The 22956-nt window shown below is 37.7% G+C and overlaps 1 protein-coding gene across 1 annotated transcript in view; it reads right to left on the reverse strand.

The window, feature by feature from the left end:
- Window positions 1-5100: 5100 nt before the first annotated feature.
- The window catches only part of IGF2 (insulin like growth factor 2), a 41798-nt gene continuing 23942 nt past the window's right edge, over window positions 5101-22956 (reverse strand). Inside the window, exons 3-4 of the mRNA XM_075837618.1 lie at window positions 9320-9486; window positions 5101-8018 (exon numbers count right to left, since the gene is read on the reverse strand). Of these exons, the coding sequence (XP_075693733.1) occupies window positions 7788-8018; window positions 9320-9486 (398 nt within the window). The 3' untranslated portion in view covers window positions 5101-7787. The remainder of the gene's footprint in view (window positions 8019-9319; window positions 9487-22956) is intronic.

A 22956-nucleotide genomic window follows, 5' to 3' on the forward strand; every position in this document is an offset into this window, starting at 1 on the left:
CGTCTACGCCTTTTCCACGCTTAACTACTACTTTTGCCTTTTTCGTAACTTTATGTCAATTCTTCATGAAGTTCCCTATTCTTCTTTTCAAAGAAGTTCGGCAGCAGCTGGGGTAACATACCATATCTTATTATTTTTACCTAACATTTTGATCTTGCCAACATGTGAGGAACATACAACATTTTTACATATGTAGTCGAGGTTGGATTCAGTCAGGAGGACCCCAATTCTCAAGTTTCAAGTCTTATGATATACGAACCACAGCTGCTGCAGAACGTGTGGATTCCTACTTTTAGGGTACTGTGTAGTCACATGCAGCAGAATTGTTACTGAAATGTCTGCCACTGTCCCATTTATCTTAATGGGGTTTTGCAGAAATCCATGCACATGCCGCAGAAATAATCCCATTTAGGCTAAGTTCCCACGAAGCGTAAACGCTGCGGAAATTCTGCAACGGAATTCTGTGCGGAAATTCCGCAGCATTTACAGTAGCAGCACAGTGGATGAGATTTAGAAAATCTGCCCACGCTGCGGAACAAAATGCAGGGTAAACATTAATAAATTGACCTGGGGTGTGGAATTTAATTCTGCAGCATGTCAATTTATGCTGCGATTATGTTGATTTTCCGTTGTGGGTTTTCCCTATTGAATTCAATGGGGATGCAGAACCCGCAACAGAAAGTCAAGTGTTCCGACTTATGCGGCATAATCGCAGCATTTACACTGCAAAAATCGCAACTCCGGAAAAATTAAAAAAATCATACTTACCCTTAACATTGTGGTACATTTTTCCAGACAGAACTTCCGCTGCGGAAGGCAGTGGTAAAAAATGCTAATACTTACGTAACCCGCTGTTATGGCAATGCGTCCCTCCTGTGCAGTCTGGCCTCCTGGGATGACGTTGAATCCCATGTGAACACTGTAGCCAATTACAGGCTGCAGTGGTCATATGGGCTGCAGCGTCATCCAAGGAGGCCGGACTGCACAGGAGGGACGCATTGCCATAACAGCGGGTTACGTAAGTATTAACATTTTTTACCACTGCCTTCCGCAGCGGAAGTTCTGTCTGGAAAAATGTACCACAATGTGGTGCTGTTTTTGTACGGAATGTGCTGCGGGTTCCAGGTCAGATACGCTGCGTGGTGTACCCTAAGGGCACATTCAGACGTGGCAGAGTTGCTGTTGCTGCTGCCGCTGTGGACAGGCTGTTTTTTTCATAGGTTTCTATACATTTTTAGGTAACTTAGGTCAGACGTTGCGGAAAATAACTGTGCGTAATTCTGGTTACAGTGCAGAATTTTCCCTCGGCAGCATGCACATTTTGTTGCCGAGAAGCAGCGGAATTTCACTGCAGATTTCAGCCTTTGTAATGCAAAAACTGAAATCTGCGGCAAGTCCGCTGTGATATCCGCAACGTCTGAATACCCTTTAAAATATGCACGTTTTGCTGCGAAATCGCAACAAATCTGCAGCAACATTTTCTGCTGAAAAATTCTGCTACGTCTGAATGTGCCTTTATATGGCCACAGAACTCCTCTGTGTCTTGAAAGAATCGTGTCATTTATAGTGGTGGGTTCATTACCCATTTTAGATGAGGATGGAACACTACACGTAATAAAGACAAAGACAACGTTGTTTCCTCATAATATGGTAAATTTGCTTTATTGATATGATATTACAAAAAAGGTACAATAGGTGCAGAATCTGGGCGGTTGTAAAGTTGCATATTATGCTGAGTGCACATAAAGTTGGACAATCTATGACAAGGGTACCATAGCATTGCCAATAATCAAACAATTCATGAAAAGCCAAAAGTCCACTGGCAGAACACAAGACAAAATATCCTTCATATAGTGCAAAGGCCACTCATTCCAACCACATGGACGTGGCTGTTCCAGTTCTATGGAAGCCTCTAAATTAGTGATAAAAATGGCTGCACTTTGGCTCTGTAACAAATAGACCCTTTGCATCAGTCATTATTTTGCTTCTTTTCCAATAAGGCAGAAAGTGTATGATACAATATTGTGACATAACAATGTTCTGAATGATTTACCAGAAACTAAGAAAATGCAAAGATAGACACTCAATAAACATAAACGGAGAGATAAGATTTCTTCTGTGCTAGACGTATATGAAAGTCCTTTAACTGTCTTGTAACTTAATGTATAGGATATGGTACAATATGGAGACGTATACTTTGTAATGATGTGTTTAGAGAATTATGACGTTGGTGTTTTCCGTTCAGCTTGCTAAATCTGCTCAAAAAACATCTGTGGCGGATCAAACAGACACCAATAACATATATTTTTAACAGTCCCTGCAACAGGGCGCTGCCACGTAATATGAGCGGCAGTCTCCCCAACAGTGAATGCATTTGAACTTGATATGAAATATCAAACCTGAAGAAAAGACATAATTTGCATTGCGTTTACATATTTTAACAAAAACTTCGCATAAAAAGCAGAGTTCTTACAATGAAATGGCTCAGACCTGCTACCCACCCCTTTTTTTTTATTATTTTTTGCCTGTTTGTAACTTTGTGTTTTTTTTGCTGCTGTTTTTTCTTTTTAAACCCATTGTTATGCTGAAAAAAAAAACGGTTTTGTGAAAGGCAGCGAACAAAATTATTTTCAATGTGTTTTTTGCTGCTTTTAATTTTTTTTTTCATTTTAATGATTTTTCTAAATTATTATTTTTTTACTCCTTTTTTTTGGTAAAAAGCATTTACAAAGTTCTAAAAACTAATAGTATAAAATGTCATTAAAATGTTTTTGTTTTTTTCTCCTTCCTGATTCGTGTTGCACACCTTATTTAAACCTCAATTGCCTTTGTTAAAACTCCTCTGCATTTTACATCATCAATAAATAATTCTGTTCATTTTTTTCATCCTCGTGTCCATCGTATTGCAATGTAATTTTTACCTTTGCTTTTATTTTTTTATTATTATTATTTTTTATTTTTTTTTTACAAAATGTATCATGGCTCAACATTGCAAGGAAATAATATTAATATCATATAAAAATGATTACACAGTAAAAATACCTAATTACATCCTCCCATCTCCTTTTTCAGAGCCCTCCCTATTCCCAACCCCCATATCTTCTTCTTGATATGAAATATTTTACAATTCAAGTAGTCTTCCCATTGTTTTTTTTTATGGTACAGACAAGACAGGAAAACATAAAACAACCAATAAAGTGGCAATGCCATCAAGTTGGTTGATTAGTTGACAACTGTGTAGATGACATCAATATATGGCAGATTCCAAAAACCAATAACAAAATTATAGTTTCTTGCCTTTCCCGGTTTTAGAAACACTCCACATGTGACCCTAATCTTTTGCCTAATCTTAAGCAAATTGTGGAAATCAACATTGCTGCTCTTACTAAAAAATGACATATCAAGGGTCAAACTTTCCGGCAACTTTATGTATTGGTGTATGCATGCCTTCCTGCAACTTTGACAAAAAAAACATGTTTTAATTTTAATTTGATTTTATTGTCCTATGGGTACAAAAGCCCTGAAGATAAAGATGTCATTATCAAAATATATTGGTCTGACAGACATAAAGGTTTTAAATTTGCTAGATGGCATTTATAAACCAATATATTAATATTGCCTGAAGGTGGTCTATGAGAGAAAACATGTGTTTAGAAAGATAAACTCAGTGGTTTGTTCAGCAGTTTAGCCAACCCGTTCAAGATCATCTAGGAAGAGATCCCTGAAAATTATTTGTAGCAAATATTTGCCCTGGATCTTTCTAGTTTAAACAAAATTGACAAAATTGTTCTCTGATATGACTACCACTATAAGGACCTTTAGAAAATAAAAGTAAATACACACAGATATTAACTGAGTTTGGCATTGGGATTAATACACCCTATTATTTATATAACCCGCCTATGTACCCATATATTGGAGTATATTTTTGTATGCCGCTACTTATTATATTAAACCATCTCACCCTCGCTTTCTCACCAATCTCAATCGCTCCTTTTCTGTCATACAGAGTAGGCATTCTGGTAGTTGAAGCGAGCACTAAAAGTTAAGCTGCTAAAAAAATTCTGTAATTTTTTTCCATCGTCCTGACTTTTGTAGGAATGATCAAGATCGGTTTAGCTAATTAGAACCGTACAGTTGCCCTTGGCCCTATCTTAATACGTAGACCTTACATATAGATCTGAATAGTAACAGTACTCCTTAATGAAAGTTAAAATCTAACATGGCAGTGACGTAGGGAGCTACAGACAACACTCAAAGGGTTTAATGCACCAGAAGATTGCCACCTACAGGCATTAGCTGCGACCATTGGTTCCACTACAAGCCACTATCACAAAGACCAGGGTGGTATTAACCAGAGCCAACATAGTCCGTAGGTGCCAATGAACGCCAACACAAATGGATGCCTTTACTTTCTGGTGGCAAACTAACTCTTTCATGTTGTATTGTGAATAGGGAAAAGCAAAATAATGATTTCCAATGGTTGAACATTTTTATTATAGACGGTTAAAGTCTATGACATCTATATTAGTTGTACAATAGATCATATGTCTTGAAGATGGTATTGAGGACTCGCTGTATTGTACATCTGACTGTAATGTCTTACACTTAGATTCTAAAAAAAATGCTTGCCTTTACTATTTCCATATCTGAGAACCTCCAGGAATATTTTTCCTACATGGGTGTGAGATTCAAGCAGCTCTTTAGGTTTAGTGGTTGTTAAATGAAAATACAGATGGAGCAGATCTAGTTTGTCATAAACCCATTGCAGTCTTGTGGTATCACCATATTGTGTGAAATGACAAACACAACTCTGCTATATCTGTCCAATCTAGTATATTACAGTAATATATGGTGATATAGTAAAGGCTTTATTCCACATAAGATAAGGTAGATGGAACTAAGTAATGACAAAGCCTCATTTGATCCTGGGATGTACAGTCTTTGGCTGTTCCCTAGTAAAGAACCCAATAATCCATGATGCTCAACTAGTTAGGTGCAAAAACTCGGCCATATATAACAGCTGTAAATTGCACCATCCCTTGCATGTAGGGTAAGGCCATGTTCAGACGCGGCGTAATTTTTCCGTAATTTATTACGTAACGAATCTGCACCAACATTTGCATATTTGACCGGTAATTCAGACGTTGCAGATATCACAGCGGACTTGCCACAGAGTTCAGTTTTTGCTTTGAAATCCCGCAGTGAAATTCCGCTTCTTCTCCACAATATAATGAGCATGCTGCGGAGGGGAAATTCTGCACCGCAGCCTAAATTCCGCAGTTATTTTCCACAACGTCTGAACTAAGTTTCCTAAGAATGAATAGAAACAAATGAAAAAAACGGCTGCTGCAGAATTCCACTGCGGACTGTCCACAGTGGAATTCAACCGCAATTCTGCCACGTCTGAATGTGTCCTTAGCAGCCATTTGATGATACAATCTTCTGTATGACAGTGACTCTTGCAATATAGGGGAACTCGACATCAGAGTTTATATATTAGTCAAGAACTTTCTTAGCTATGTCCCTCTTTCCTTGTAAAGGGATCGATTACGTCTTTTTGAAGGGTGGTTGAAATGGCTACAGCTACTGTATTCCATGTTGGTATCAAAAACACTTCAATCACCCACTGCCATGAACAATCCCATCCAAAAAGCTATTCTCAATAATGTCTTGGCAGAATTTTCAAGAATCAATGCTAAAGCGAGTATATAATGTGCAGTGCATTCAGCAATGCAGTGCTATAAACCGGATATCCAGTTAAACAGGATACCTATTTTGTTTTTTTTATGCGCAAGTGCTTAGCGGAAAGGTGGATGAAGTGAAGAATCCAATAAGGAGAGATGATTATTCCATTAATACTAGTGTGTACAATTTAGAAAAAAAAAATATTCGTTAAATAGGTGCTGATACTTTATATGTAAGTAAAGTTTAGTGGCTTTCTATATACCTGATTTAAAGTGTTGTCCAGAATTCAAAATTATTATTTTTTTCAGCGCCACTCTATTCCTTTGAATGGTGCTATCTGTAATACCAGACAGAACCTGGTACTATTTCTGGTTAAAAAAAAACCTGAAAAGATTCTAAATTTGGACAACCCCTTTAAGTAAATTCAGTTTTTTTTTACTCATTTTTTTTGTTTTAACTATAGCAATGTGACCACATAATATTTCTGTTTTCTCAAGTGAACTGTTTGATCTGTTTTGATTGAATCTGCATTATTTATGATACATTCTTTCCTGACTAAATGGGAATTTGGTTGGTTTAATGTAAGAATAACATATGGAAGGAGGATAATTTTTGTCATAAAAAAATTCAAAAATATTCAGTGCTGCATGTAATATAACCTAAGTCCATATGGCTATTTTGATCATTTGAGGTGGTAGCTCCATAAACGAAGTAGAATCAATAGTCTATAGTATGTACTAAAGAAATCAGTTCCGCATGGGTGTGACTAACTGCAAATATAATGATATAATGTTATTCCCTTTTCTCTAGGTACAGTCTATAAAGTGGCCACACAACAGCATTCCATATTCTCATGAATGTACGTGAATGGCTTCATTTTAAGTAACACCCTCTACACAAATCCGAGGATGGAAAAAGATACTTTTCTTAAAACGAAAAGCATTTTTTTTCAAGTTCAATACATAATCTATTATCTTCATTCTATGGCGAGGATTCATTCATCTATGGAAGCCAACACTGAATGATTTCCGTATTCTGTGAACCCTTGGCTAAATCTGACGTTTCAGTCCAGCTCTTCTCCTCATTATAACGTTAGCACCAAAGAAACATCATATTTAAAATAGCATGTCCCCTTCATTCATTGCTATACAAAAAATCCCATAAAAATAGTGCTTGACTTTTTTACCTTTTTGCAAAAAAAAAAGTAATAGAATATATAGATATATTATACATATATAAAATCATTGTAATCTGTGGCATATGTGCAAAGCAGACAGCGCTCCAACTCAAACTAAAAAAAGCATTCTGCCTACTTCTCCTTCGTTCTTTCTTTCTTCTCAATGATTAAAAAGGTGCAAATACATTTGGAATCTTGCGCTCGGCCCCCAGGAAATCAAAGACTGCAACACACCGCCATGTATAATGTTGCAAAGTTCGGTAACACAAAGGAGTCAAGTAAAAAAGAAACCCCAAAAACCTTGCATGCCCTGGAATTTGAGGCATAAAAAAGGTGCAAAAATTTTTTTGGACACTGACATTAAATGCTACAGGAAAATAAAGAAGACATTAAGTAGTGTAGAAACCAGGCAAAAGAAACGGATGAAAAGGTTCCCTTTCAGCACTGATTTTCCTCTTTCCAACCCTAACAGAATTATCAGGATGGAAATTTTACAATACCTCCACTAGTAGAACATTTTTGTTCCTCTCCTTTGTGGCACATTAGGCCTTGATGTGCCACAACAAAGATATTTTTTGCATATTTGTGTGCGTGTATAGACAACTGCTTTTGCGTCTTTGCATATATGTTCACATACACACACATAAGGCTCTAGTTTGAAATGCTGTAAAACAAAAATAAACATAGAAAAGGACACAAAAATCCACAGAAATTTTTCCCACCAAAAACAATGTTGTTCCTGCTTTGGCGTCTCTCGTTTTGCTCATTTTTTCTCTTTTGAGAGGAGTCACATGGAGTTTTTAGGCTTCTCTTCTGTTATTAAGTTTGTTCTCCCTCATTCAGAGATATCAGAAGAAAAACAATCAAATTCTAGAAACAGAAACTGAAGGCAGTGGAATGTTCTTTAGTAGTGAGCTCCGGCTCAATTGTGGGATGGATCTGAGCCTTGATGAATGAGGTGAGGCTGCTTCACAGGTAATATAGTTAGTGGCCGATGTGATATAACCTGCTGAGATTCTTCAATTTGCTGCACCCGCCACCGGTACTGGCGAGCACGAACAATGGCAGGGACCCCTCTTCGTAGACGTTGAGTGGATTTTCTTTGCCAAATGTCATACTTGGAGTACTTGTGAGAATGCTTGTGATAAATGTCCTACAAGATATAAGACATACCACAATTATTATCATCCTTTAGCAATAATAGTTGTCGGAACAACAAAATATCAATAAACGAAGAACAGGAATGAGTAAAAATAGGGAATCACTAGGAACAAAAAAATAAAAAGCTAAATGTCTTCAAATCAAGTACAGAGTCTATATAAACAAAAAATGTATTACTTATTACATAAACTTGAAGGTCGAGTGCTGACTTGTTCATGAACTTCTAAAAAGACGATCTTTAGTCAAAAACTACGATTTTAGCTTTGACTGAAGATTTGCCCTTCCTACTTCCCTTTCTTAGCCTCCCTTACTTAGGGTATCTGTATTTCTAGGATAGGATTGTGGATTTTTCTGGCCTTTGCAGGTAAGGCAGTAGTTGTATCATTAGTGAGAATAGCTACTGATGTGCCATACAAAGCCTCCTGTAGTCCAAGTCCATCAATAATGAATGATTATTTCGTTCTGTGTCCCCTTCACCCAAACTTGGAAATAAAAGAGGCTGTTAAATGGACTTGGGCCTAGAGTTTAGGGAGGGTGAATCAAACGTCTTAAATTTTCTGTTTTTGGCTATAGACTGTCTTTAAGGTACAATAAAAAGCGTTACTGAATTAGTAAATGCTTATTGAACCAAAAGAAAAATCTGAGATTTGATTTCCAGACCAAAATTAAATACTTGTTAACAAGAATGCTAAATTATTATCTGAATTTCTTTATTAACATTTTAAAACATCTGACCAAGGCGGACTAAGAGTGGTCTGGGCCCCCGGGCAATAATGGTCATGGGCACCTTAACAACCACTAGCTATAATATACTTATTTGGGGTAACGCATTTAAGAAGCACATCCTTTTTTATTTATTTTTTGTTTTTTTGCAGGCCATGCACTTGACCAAGGGACTGTGGTTCCCTTCTGGCCATGGGCCCTTGGGCACTATCCTATGCCCAAATTAGGGGATGTAGAGGTAGAAGTTGCACCTGGAGCCTGATGTCTGAGGGGGCTTCTGCCACATGAAATACATCTGTATTATAAATGACACATGGTAGGTGGGGGGCTGTTAGAGAATCTGCATTGAGACCTAGGAAAGTTATTCCTTTGACCTCAGTCCGTCCCTGCATCTAGCTTATAAAAGTTCTGCAATTACTTGAATAGTTAATAAACTTTTATCCAGATGACTAAACCCTCATTGTCTTCACAATTTCCCAGGACTCAGTACTCCATTTTACTCTTTCTTTTTACTCAGCAGATTTCTTGATCAGATTGAGATAACAGAATCCCTGACACCTGCACTCTCACCTTGTTCAGAGATGGCATCGCTGTGGCAGGTGCAGTGGATAGATCTCTCTCATTTTTCTGGGGCTTCGCACAGTATGTCTCCAATAAATCTAGGTCACAACTTCGGAAGCAGCATTCCTCAACAATCCCTCTGCTAGGCCTGCGACTGGAGCGTACAATATTTTTTTCTGGGGGAAGACATAAATGTTTTATTAACATTTTGTTAAACTGATTTGGAATTAACAACCATCAGGAAATAATTTTGGTCTCATTCTGGAATGCTTCCAGGTTCTATTATAAAGTGGAGAGACAAATACAATAGCTATAAACTGTGAAACAGTCATTTCAGAATGTTAAACGTTTTGTCCAATTTGCACAATCAATTTGTGTTAGAATGGTTCCCTGGATTTAAGCTGATTATAGGTTGTCCCGTTGTTGGGGACCCTAGAAATCAGCTGTAATATGTTGGTGGAACCCAGCAGCAAATGCTCATTTTCCCTAGAGTGCCACCACAGGAGAAATGAAGCATTACATTGAAATCAATGGGCTGTCTATACAATGCATGGACATGCTGGTTCCAGCAACGCGATGTGGGTAGATTATACAATATAACTAAAGTCACCACTTTTCCAAACTTATAGATACACATTGGGAAGTGTAAAGGTTCTCTTAACAACAGGTTACCTATTTTCATTCTTGTAAATTGGTGTATTAGAGAAATAAAAGACTATAACTGTTTCATATTGTCAATGTTAATTAAACGGGTCTTCTGGGCTTTTTAATTTAATGCACAGTCCTTAGAATAGGCCATTAATGTATGATCGGTAGGGATCCAGGTGTCACATCAGTAGAAATAAGGGGCAACTCCTCTTACTTCATTGTTTATCCAGAGTCATTGACATCCATATGAGTATGGAGCTGTGCCCGGTGCTGCAGATCAGCAGGGCTGAGCGGTTCTGAGCTGCAGTATCAGGTACAGCCACTCTTGTGTGGATGTTACTGTGCCTGGATAAATATTTAAGGGCACAATCTTCATGAATAATCTTGCTGCTGAGGCAACATCCGGGAAACCCACCACAAACCAACTTACCTATTCTAAGAATAGGTCATGAATTGAAAAACCTATAAAACCCCTTTAAGTTTTCAGAAGTAAACCGCAAAAAGGAGTCCGTCTCTTCTAAGGTTTCTTATAGGTATAGGTCCATCTTCTTCCATATGTTTATTTCCAAGGTGAAAAATGCCATGACAGGTCCTCTTTCAAAGGGACATCATGACACACAATATATGTCATTTAGTTTATTAAAGTCCAACACCTTCTCTTAAAGAGGCTCTGTCACCACATTATGTACATAAGGAGATCGGCGCTATAATGTAGGTGACAGCAGTGCTTTTTATTTACACTTCGTTAATGTTTCTGTGGTAGTTACAGCAGAGCAAGCGTTATCCCACAAAATTACGCTGTAGATGACAGGTTTCAATGAGATTACGCTTGCTCTGCTGTAACTACCACAGAAACAGTAACGAAGTGCAGAGATTGTTAATAGACATCCCGTGGAATGTCTATTCACTGTCTAAACACTTCAGTATCATTAATGTGTTAGTATAATACAGCACATACTGATCTAAAAGGATCCCTATGCGCTGTGTAAATGAATGGAGAGAAGTGTATGCCGCTGATTGGTCAGCGTCATACACTCCCCTGTACAACACCCACTTGGTCAATAGTAAAACACGCCCAGTTGTCTATTGAGAAACTCATTAGCATAAAGCTAAAATCGTTAATAAAGTGGTGAACATAGATCATTTTTGAAAATAAAAAGCACTGCTGTCACCTACATTATAGCGCCCATCTCCTTATGTATGTATAGGCACTTATAATGTGGTGACAGAGCCTCTTTAAAGAGGTTCTGTACTTTTTACATGACTAGTTATGACAACAGCCTTGCATGCCTATGGAGATTTTATTGCTTTTATTATACAGCAACAAAAAAACTGGATGAGATCCGTATACCTTTCATCTATAGAAAACACTTTTCTAACGTAATGGACCAGATTTTAGTTGGTCAGGACTAACATGACTCTTACACTAGCATTTATATCAGCTGAATAGTCCTTTGGTTCTGTGATCTTGGTTTTACAGTCTGGACTGCTCTTGCCTCTTGGAGCATTTCAACTCTTGTAGGGACAAGATTCCTGGAATCGCAGACACCAGCAGTTTTTGGTCTCATGCCAGTGCACCAGAATCTCTTTCTTCTTCTTTTTTTTTTGCGTGCTCAGGCAATGCTAAAACAAATCTTAATGTATTTTAAAGTTAAAGTCTAACATTTGACCAGCTAAACAACTATACTTGAATACACCCAGATTACTTTGAATCCCATGACACATAGCCATATAGGTGTTTTATCCTTATGTAATCCTCTAATAATGCGTTACGGAGATTTAATTCCTCTGTACACTTATCCTCCTATTCCTAAACGGGCCTGAAGATGTCAGCTCAAATACCAGCAGAGTTAGCCATGTAAACAAGAGTCTTGGATTTCACTTCTGGATAGGGGGTGTCACGCTAAGCTCGTTCAGCTCTTTTGCATTAAATTCTGCCTTAGCATTTTAACCCTCCTATGATTCATAAGTTATACTAGGGATTCACCGTTGGGTCAACAAAAAATAATGTATCTGATTAAAGAGCAAAACCATAAATCTTAACAACGCTAATGAGAATGTTCAAACTATGTAGCGCTAAACCATAGGTCTGCCCATTGTAAAAAATTCTTTTATTGAGATAATTGATTTCAGAAAGAATAAACATTGCCGTTTCCACATCAAAGGCAACTAACCTGGCCATTCACATAAGACAAAACTCGGCCAAACCCACTAATTTCATCGTGATCGGTTGGCAATCCCATATATATGGCGGCCTCTGGTTGGCAATTAACATAGTTCTGTAATTTGCTGATATAATTCCATCTGATCCAGCAGAAGACAAGTATTGTGGTTTCTTTTTGATATATTCTTTTTACAATCTAGGCAGATTTATGCGACAATGTCTCAAGGACAGATTATTACAAAAGCAGAAATAGCCTTGCAAATAATTAAGAATGGATCCTGTGGCTTGTTATAGCCTATGGCCTACAAAACGCAAAAGGGGCCTCATAGCAAACATCAAAATAGACACCATGTTAGTGCTAATTCTTACCATTATAACCCATGATCCAAGGACAGGATGGCCAATACTTGCTGCCACCTCCTGCTCCCAATTCCCATCCCTTGCTGGGGAGAAGGATTAATTTACTCTGTGTTTACCCTCTTTTTTGCTCCAGTTTGTGTAGTGGTTTAAACAGCCATAGGGAAGAGGATGGAGCTAACCATGGGCCCCATATGAGATGCATAGGCTGCACTTAATGTGCTGTATGTAAACACTTCCTTGCTTGTTTTCTTTACAAAAGTATATTTTTTTCTCTTTTAACATGAAAATTAAAAATCAAAGAGAATATGAACAGCATAAACCAATCATAGTTTCTTCACTTGGTCAGTACAGGTCTTGGAAAAGACATAGTAAAATAAACAATTTAGACAATGGATATCCCGTTGCATATAAACCAATTTACTGTCTTCCTGCCAGCACCTATTGCATACATTTATAAAGCAGTTGCCAGAAGAGCAACATGGTTACACATCTCAAAGTCATTTCTTAATGCTTTAAAAACATATATAAGTGACCCATCGGGGGGGGGGGGGTTATTTCCATTGTTTGATATGGTTAAAGTTGACTGGCCACAGAGGCAGAATGCTTCATTTAACAGGATCACAAATTTCCATTACAGATATGGGCCAGGCCTGGAGAAGAGATCTCCAAAACTTTTGGTGCTCGGAATACTCTTTAATTTGCTTCAGTACACAGACCTGCATAATGGAGTAAATGGCTGCTACATATCTCGGACACCTGGTCTCTGGGTGAAATCATAAGCTGGGAAAATCCAAATCTAGTCAATCTATTTTTTCCCCAAGAGATGGAAACTCAAGGGTTTGACCCATCAGACATTGTCAGATGGTGTGTGTATTGGACAAAACAGGAGTTATATGACCAAATAGTCATATCGAATACAGTGTAACGTCTTTGAGACAACCATCCAAAGTTGCAGAGACAAGAGGTCTTCTAGAGGAGTGGTCTCCTCAAAGAAGAGGGCCAATATACATAGGTAAAAGGTAATGTAAAAATCCGGTCTTTGTCAGAGGAGGTTTCTCAAAGAGTTGGTCAGGGCTACTGCTGTGGATATTACAATGATATGACCAGCTAATGAAGCAGCCAAGCTAAAGATAAAAATGAAAAGTGAATTGTTCTTGAACACTTTGAAGATTGAGTGGAAGTGTTGTGTCTATACAGATGTGTCCCACGTCAATGTCGGAGTGTATATAAACACATAGTGTTTTCCTGTAGAACCCCTATAGTTACAGGACTCAATGTACTGTCCATATATGTGCAGGCTTGAAATGTTGATTCAGCCTGTACCCTACAGATGTTCCATGTCATTACACATAACAGAAAGAATCCATGTCCATTTGGTTCACTGTTTACTTCACCATAGTTGCTTAAAAAGATCCCTAACTTCTAAATAGTTGGTAGAACTACAGCTGTGGTGTTTGCCCTACCTTATGATGTGGCCAAGTACCAAGTGATCAAGAGATATATTTATACATACAGATTTTTTTTTAGCATTTTCTCATAATGTTAATTATGCATATATTTATTCTAAAATCATTTTCCCTCTATAATTACAAACTACCAAAGAACAGGCCAGGAGAATAATATATAATTAACATAAAAAGTGAAAGCATTGTTTGGAAAAAGCTGTCTGACTTATAGTTGCTTGTTTGATGACTGTTTTTCATGGAACTCGGATAAGTAAAAATAGAATATAGGACACTGAGTCGCCATTTTACCTTGAGCAATTGTACATATATAGACAGTATAATAGGCGTTCTGTATTATAATGCTTTGCGGCAAGGGGCAACATTCAAGCTTCTCCTAGAATGATCATGGTCGGACCTTCTGCTCAAACTGGGAGAACGTATTGATCCTATGCTCAGATCTGCCATACATACTACATAACCATTTAAAGAGGTTTCCCCATTGGCATATCTGTTGTATGTACCATAAATGTCTGAGTGGTTAAGGTTAGACCCCCTGGGACCCCCAATGATCTTGAGAACTCCAGTTCATTTGCATTGGAGATGTCTTCATTCTAGTGAAAGGAAGGTAAATGTTTGTAGTGGGGAAAACCCTTTAAGAATCCACCCATCTTATACCAAGCTGTACTTGGACCTTGAAGCACAAAGTCCCTATGGGTACATATTATGGATCTAAAGGCACTCTGTGATGCCATATGGTGTTTTCATGAATCACTGAGTAATACAGCATGCAATGGAGCATGCTACAATTCTTTTTGTCATGGAGTCTGTATGTATCTATGAAAGAAAAAACCTCCATGTACCCCCACATAGAATTGGAGGCATACAGAAGTACCGTGAGGCCCATTATACGCTACGGGAGTAATATTTCCAATCTGTATTATATTTTATTAATCATGAAATAGTTTTATTCTGTTCTTCAGAAGTGATGACTTTAGAATGAATTTCAGATACTCAGGTGGGTGCCAACAAACATGTCCACATTCAACAGTGCAGGCTACAATCCAGGCCCGCTCAACACACAATAATCTTGAGACAGATTTCTTGGTTCCAAACAGAGAAAAAGTCCTGTTAGCAATAAAAACTTCACTTGACTGTAAAACATTAAAACAGCAGAAATTGAGTGTACTTTGTAAAGCTGTTCTGGCAACAATGATGTCACACGGTTTAGGAGCTTATTTTAAAAGGAAGAAAAAAACAGAACATTTTTTGGGGTGGAAAGTCTCTGCCTCCACAAACTAAAACAATAACTCCCAGTGATTAAGACTGGTCATTCTACAAAACAGAGACATAAAAGCTAAAATTAAAGCGGACATTGCGGACATTTTTACCTTCTATTTAAAGTGAGGCTCCACCTTCCAGTCACTTTAGTGATAACATTTAGAAATCAAGATAAGAATCGCTACCATGAAGACAAGACCTTTCCATATGCCCTATTAGGGCTTAACAAGGTCCCTAGCTTGGGATCACCTCTATGAGTCAGAGCGGAGACCTGTAGCAAGAATGACTCACGCTCTGACAGACCCAACCCATCTATCTATCAAATTGTCGGCTATTCATTTGAAAATTAAAAAATAAGCTCAATCGACAGCAACATAAAAAAGTTATGTCTCTCAGAATATGGCAACTCAAAATATATATATATTTTTTTAAAGTGTAGCTAAACGTTTGACAAACTTCTGACATGTCATAGTGACATGTCAGAAGTTTGGATTGGTGGGGTCCAAGCACTGAGACCCCCACCAATGCTGGAACGAAGCAGCTGAAACGCTTGTGTGATCGCTCAGCCGCTTCGTATCTGTATGGCATTTTCCGGAAAGCCGATGTATCGGAGTACAGGCTCATAGACTTTCTATTGAGTCCGTACACCGATATATTTATTTCCGGAAAAAGTCGAACAGACACGAAGCGGCTGAGCGCTCACATGAGCACTTCAGCTGCTTCGTTCTAGTGATTGGTGGTGGTCTCAGTGCTCGGACCCCCACCTATCCAAACTTCTGACATGTCACTATGACGTTTCGCTACACTTTAACAAATAGTTTTTCAGTTGTAAAAGTGGTAAAATATAAAACAATATAAATTTGGTATCGCTGTAATCGATCCTTAGAATAAAGTTAACATGTCATTTTTACTGCACAATGGATATGTATAGATCAGCAGCACAGGATAAATTATCAAGAGGGTGCACGTCTCCTGGGTCACAGTCCGAGTGACCCCTCAGTCAAGATAAAGAAGAAATGGAGACAGCACTACCAAATTTTCAAAGTGAAGATCCTTTTATTCCACGGTGCAACGTTTCAGCTCAATACGAGCCTTTCTCAAGCATAATAATGTGACATACAAAACGCATATATATGCAATACAGGGTCATTAAACCAATTACATACATATAATAAACTTGTGCAATAATGCTACAACAGGTATACAAAATTTTTATATCAATAGGATCCCCTGTGAATGTGCTAATACATGAATAGAAAAATAAATAAAAACATTACATATACATAGTATAAATCGTGCATTCACTGTAATAAGGCCAATCAATCAGATGGGCTACATGTGTATAATGACATGTGATAGTGTAAGAAAACAGGTGTATAAAATAAAGTTAAAAACATCTTACCCTCACTGGATCGGCTGATAGCGTTGTGCACTTCCTTACTACATGGAAACTAAGCATTGCGTAATCCTAGCACCTGTGTGTATGAATCATCGCATGATACGTCATTATACGCATGCGCATTGTCTACCAGAGGCGCTAGTCGCCATATTGAAAAAGGGCTATATACCCATAGATGTTTCTCATGAATGACGTCGGATCCTGTCCGTCTCAACTATGAGTCATTAGACATATCGTAGATTCACATCTGCGCAATGCCCATAAAAGATCGTCGGACCCATTTTGAAAAAGGGCAACATCACTCCATATGTTGCCCATACATCCCATCCACTATAGAATCTAATTGGTCAAATATAAAACGATGTGAACTATGTATACTATCTCTGTAGACTGAGATTAAATGTCTCAGACCAATAATCCCTATACTTCATCTATAATGATGAGGATTTTAGGAGCGCATATGCGTATATATAAAGCTCATAATATACAGAGATTTATACATCGTTTTAGAAATACTGTGGACGGAAGACATGAATAATGTATATGAGAAAACTTTTCAAAAAATAGGATGCATATAGTCAAGTATAAGGGTAGTGCAAATATACAGCCTCAACCGATCCTTGAGGCAAATCTTGAGAATAATATCTAGGATAAAAAGAAAAAGGAGAAAAATATATAAAATAGTTTATAGGACATTGATAATATATATCAGACCTAAATATTGTAAATAGCATACAGAATATAATTATAATATAGATATAGTCAAATTATTTCCTATTCTCCTAATGCACAGAGGAGGGGGAGGAACAAGGGGAAGATGATAAATGCACGGGCAGATGTTCAAATCAGAATGTACCACTGGATTATCTAGAGAAACTTGGAAAGATTTTGAAGTCTATATTAAGACCTCTAGGGGATAAGGTGTCTAATTTAAAAATCCATTCCAACTCCAATCTTTTCAGTTTGGAGATCCTATCTCCACCTCGTCTATGGCGCGGTACATGATCAACAATATATAACTTAAAGTCATTCTCACCATGGTTATTTTCCACAAAATGTTTGGGTAATGGTAGGTCAATTTTCTTGGTACGAATGGTGGACTTATGATTGTTTATACGCTTTCTACAATCAAGAGAGGTTTCACCTACATACAATAATTTGCAAGGACATTGAATAATATATATTACATGATCCGATTTACATGTGAGGTGATATTTAATTTTATAAGTAGAGCCTTTAATAGGATGGGTGAACACCTCGCTCCTAACCATATTCCTACAATTATTGCAACCCAAACACGGGAAACAACCAAATTTTTGGGGGGCTAATAAAGACTGATAATTCTTAGTCAAAGAGCCCACATCAGCATGAACTAAACGATCTCTCAAATTTTTGGTCCTGCGATACGCTATGCGTGGTGGGACCTCAAATTCTGGAATTTTATCAAAAGAACTCCTAAGTATCCCCCATTCTTTTTTAATGATGTTGGCAATATCATTGCTCTTATGAGAGTATGTAGACACCAATGTTAGTCTATGGGAGGGCGATTGTTTGCGATTTTGCAGAAGATCACATCTCGAAATCCCCTCCACTTTAGATTTTTTATTGTCCAATAGTTTTTTAGGGTACCCCCGATTCCTGAATTTCTGAGACATATCGCTCAACCTGACGTCGAGAGTTGAAGGATCCTGCACAATCCTTTTCACCCTCAACATCTGGCTGTAGGGAAGAGATGCGATCATAGGATGGGGGTGGCAGCTTTCAAACCTCAATAAATTGTTACGATCTGTAGGTTTACTATACAAATCTGTGGTAAGTTTGTGTTCCTGAATATATATTCTAGTGTCAAGAAAATTTAGAGATGTTGTTGAAGAATCCATAGTGAAATTAATGTCATCATCTATATTATTCAAAAAGCTAAAAAAACATTCCAACTCCACTTGAGTGCCTCAAGTGGAGTTGGAATGTTTTTTTAGCTTTTTGAATAATATAGATGATGACATTAAATTCACTATGGATTCTTCAACAACATCTCTAAATTTTCTTGACACTAGAATATATATTCAGGAACACAAACTTACCACAGATTTGTATAGTAAACCTACAGATCGTAACAATTTATTGAGGTTTGAAAGCTGCCACCCCCATCCTATGATCGCATCTCTTCCCTACAGCCAGATGTTGAGGGTGAAAAGGATTGTGCAGGATCCTTCAACTCTCGACGTCAGGTTGAGCGATATGTCTCAGAAATTCAGGAATCGGGGGTACCCTAAAAAACTATTGGACAATAAAAAATCTAAAGTGGAGGGGATTTCGAGATGTGATCTTCTGCAAAATCGCAAACAATCGCCCTCCCATAGACTAACATTGGTGTCTACATACTCTCATAAGAGCAATGATATTGCCAACATCATTAAAAAAGAATGGGGGATACTTAGGAGTTCTTTTGATAAAATTCCAGAATTTGAGGTCCCACCACGCATAGCGTATCGCAGGACCAAAAATTTGAGAGATCGTTTAGTTCATGCTGATGTGGGCTCTTTGACTAAGAATTATCAGTCTTTATTAGCCCCCCAAAAATTTGGTTGTTTCCCGTGTTTGGGTTGCAATAATTGTAGGAATATGGTTAGGAGCGAGGTGTTCACCCATCCTATTAAAGGCTCTACTTATAAAATTAAATATCACCTCACATGTAAATCGGATCATGTAATATATATTATTCAATGTCCTTGCAAATTATTGTATGTAGGTGAAACCTCTCTTGATTGTAGAAAGCGTATAAACAATCATAAGTCCACCATTCGTACCAAGAAAATTGACCTACCATTACCCAAACATTTTGTGGAAAATAACCATGGTGAGAATGACTTTAAGTTATATATTGTTGATCATGTACCGCGCCATAGACGAGGTGGAGATAGGATCTCCAAACTGAAAAGATTGGAGTTGGAATGGATTTTTAAATTAGACACCTTATCCCCTAGAGGTCTTAATATAGACTTCAAAATCTTTCCAAGTTTCTCTAGATAATCCAGTGGTACATTCTGATTTGAACATCTGCCCGTGCATTTATCATCTTCCCCTTGTTCCTCCCCCTCCTCTGTGCATTAGGAGAATAGGAAATAATTTGACTATATCTATATTATAATTATATTCTGTATGCTATTTACAATATTTAGGTCTGATATATATTATCAATGTCCTATAAACTATTTTATATATTTTTCTCCTTTTTCTTTTTATCCTAGATATTATTCTCAAGATTTGCCTCAAGGATCGGTTGAGGCTGTATATTTGCACTACCCTTATACTTGACTATATGCATCCTATTTTTTGAAAAGTTTTCTCATATACATTATTCATGTCTTCCGTCCACAGTATTTCTAAAACGATGTATAAATCTCTGTATATTATGAGCTTTATATATACGCATATGCGCTCCTAAAATCCTCATCATTATAGATGAAGTATAGGGATTATTGGTCTGAGACATTTAATCTCAGTCTACAGAGATAGTATACATAGTTCACATCGTTTTATATTTGACCAATTAGATTCTATAGTGGATGGGATGTATGGGCAACATATGGAGTGATGTTGCCCTTTTTCAAAATGGGTCCGACGATCTTTTATGGGCATTGCGCAGATGTGAATCTACGATATGTCTAATGACTCATAGTTGAGACGGACAGGATCCGACGTCATTCATGAGAAACATCTATGGGTGTATAGCCCTTTTTCAATATGGCGACTAGCGCCTCTGGTAGACAATGCGCATGCGTATAATGACGTATCATGCGATGATTCATACACACAGGTGCTAGGATTACGCAATGCTTAGTTTCCATGTAGTAAGGAAGTGCACAACGCTATCAGCCGATCCAGTGAGGGTAAGATGTTTTTAACTTTATTTTATACACCTGTTTTCTTACACTATCACATGTCATTATACACATGTAGCCCATCTGATTGATTGGCCTTATTACAGTGAATGCACGATTTATACTATGTATATGTAATGTTTTTATTGATTTTTCTATTCATGTATTAGCACATTCATAGGGGATCCTATTGATATAAAAATTTTGTATACCTGTTGTAGCATTATTGCACAAGTTTATTATATGTATGTAATTGGTTTAATGACCCTGTATTGCATATATATGCGTTTTGTATGTCACATTATTATGCTTGAGAAAGGCTCGTATTGAGCTGAAACGTTGCACCGTGGAATAAAAGGATCTTCACTTTGAAAATTTGGTAGTGCTGTCTCCATTTCTTCTTTATCTTTACTGCACAATGAATGCCGCAAAAACGAAACCTAAAATACAATGGCCAAATGGCTGTTTTTTGCCCATTTCACCCAACAAATAATTGTTTTTCAGTTTCCCAGTATATTATATGGTACTGGTGGCGTGAAAAACTAGAACTTGTACCCCAAAAAACAGACTGTCGACGCAAAAATAATAAAGTAACGGCTTTTGGAAGGAGTGGAACATAAACTAAAATGAAAAACCAAAAATTAGCTGCGTCTCCAAGGGGTTAAGGATTTGCTAATAAAGCAATTCCATAATTTGAATGTTATAGTAGTCCTAAGGTGGAAGAAGCGTCCAATACTGGAAAGATTTCACAATATAATGTGTGTAATGGACATTATTGAACTGGAACACGGAACTAACAGCTCTAAATGAAGCACCGTAGTGAGCCTATCCATTCTGAAGAACCTATTGCCATCATGGAGCACATGGATGAATGTCTGTTTAGTAGTAATAGCAGTGGTAGCAATAATAACACTACTATAAACAAAGCAAAACCTGTAATAATATGAATAATAATAATAATGTGATGTATTCAGGATTGCAAACTAACTTGGTACTTCCAAAATTTGATGAGCAAAGACAGTGATCACCAAAATATAACACTGGTTATGGTCCCTTCTGACACATAGACAACCCAGCTGAGATTTTAAATCACACAAGAGCCCATTAGCCAGCAAGACATGATCGGCCTTTTGGGCCATGCAGATTTCCTGCATTTTTTCTCTCATGACATATGTGCTGTAAATATGCTGGAAATTTCCTTTCAGCATCCTTCCCTTGTCCCTCTCTTACCTCAAACACCCTCCCTCCCTTCTTACCAAATCAATCAAACTGAGTTAAACGGGAATTTGAAGTAAACAATCACCCTCCTCCCCCCATCTACTTTCCCGGAGGAATGCAGGAAGCAACAAAGAGGGTCTTTGTGGGACCTAACTCACTGTACCGCTGTCCCCCCCATTCTGCCTCCTGCCTGGATCTTCCTTTTCTCCCCTGCCAACTTTACCGAGAAGGACACATAGGCCAAGAATGTGCATAGTCAGCACAAGTTACAGGGAACAAACTCTTATCAGCTGTTTAGAGAGAAGCACTTTCTCCTCTCATGGTCTATTGTACTATAGACAGCTGTCAAGGAATTAAGCAAATGACACTATGAAGAGTGACATCACATCAAGTCAAGACTCTATTAGCACGTTTCTTAATGCACAATTCAAGATCTAAGCAAGCTAACACACATATATATATATATATATATATATATATATATATATATATGTATGTGTATATATATATATATATATATATATATATATATATAGAGAGAGAGAGAGAGAGAGAGGACAAAAGAAGTTGAGGCAGCACACCAAGGTAGTGAGTGAAAAAAAGGGGATACGTCTATTCACCCCACAGGCCTAGGAGGAGTTGCACCCACTACTGGAGCCGTGCTGCTTTCCTTTTTGTCTACATATATATGTGTCTACATATATGTGTGTACAGTCATGACAAAAAGTAAGGACACCCCATGTAAAGTGGTAAATTCTGTCCCCACCCCTAATCCAGTCAAGGAGATGAAAATATGTGTTATGCTAATGAAGAAGCCCTCTTATCCAATCAGAAGCACCCACAAATATAATGCGTCAACTCCATTTTTGAATGGTTTTATATAATCAGAAGGAGCCAAAAGGTGAGACCCTTTGGTGTTTAATGATGGGTCAACCGGGTTCAGACCCCTTCCTTAACACACATGTAAACTTTCACCCCCCTGATCGAAGGATTGTTGTTGTTGTTGTTGTTGTTGTTTAGAAACCAACCCTCCACAGCCAAGTTGTATCACAAATAATGAGAACATGACATTGTTAAGGGTTTGATGCCCATACTCCGGTGTCAATATTTCACCCTTCTCTGGCACTTAATGTGTTAAGTGGTAATTGAAGGAAAATATGGAAACACTTCCCCAGCAATGTACTTGAGTATGTTTTTGATCCCCTCTGGCGACAACAGTCCTGGATCCCAATAGGGAGCAAAGCTCGGAAACA

This window comes from Rhinoderma darwinii, chromosome 9 (assembly GCF_050947455.1).
Source record: "Rhinoderma darwinii isolate aRhiDar2 chromosome 9, aRhiDar2.hap1, whole genome shotgun sequence".
NCBI classification, from domain to species: Eukaryota; Metazoa; Chordata; class Amphibia; order Anura; family Rhinodermatidae; genus Rhinoderma; species Rhinoderma darwinii.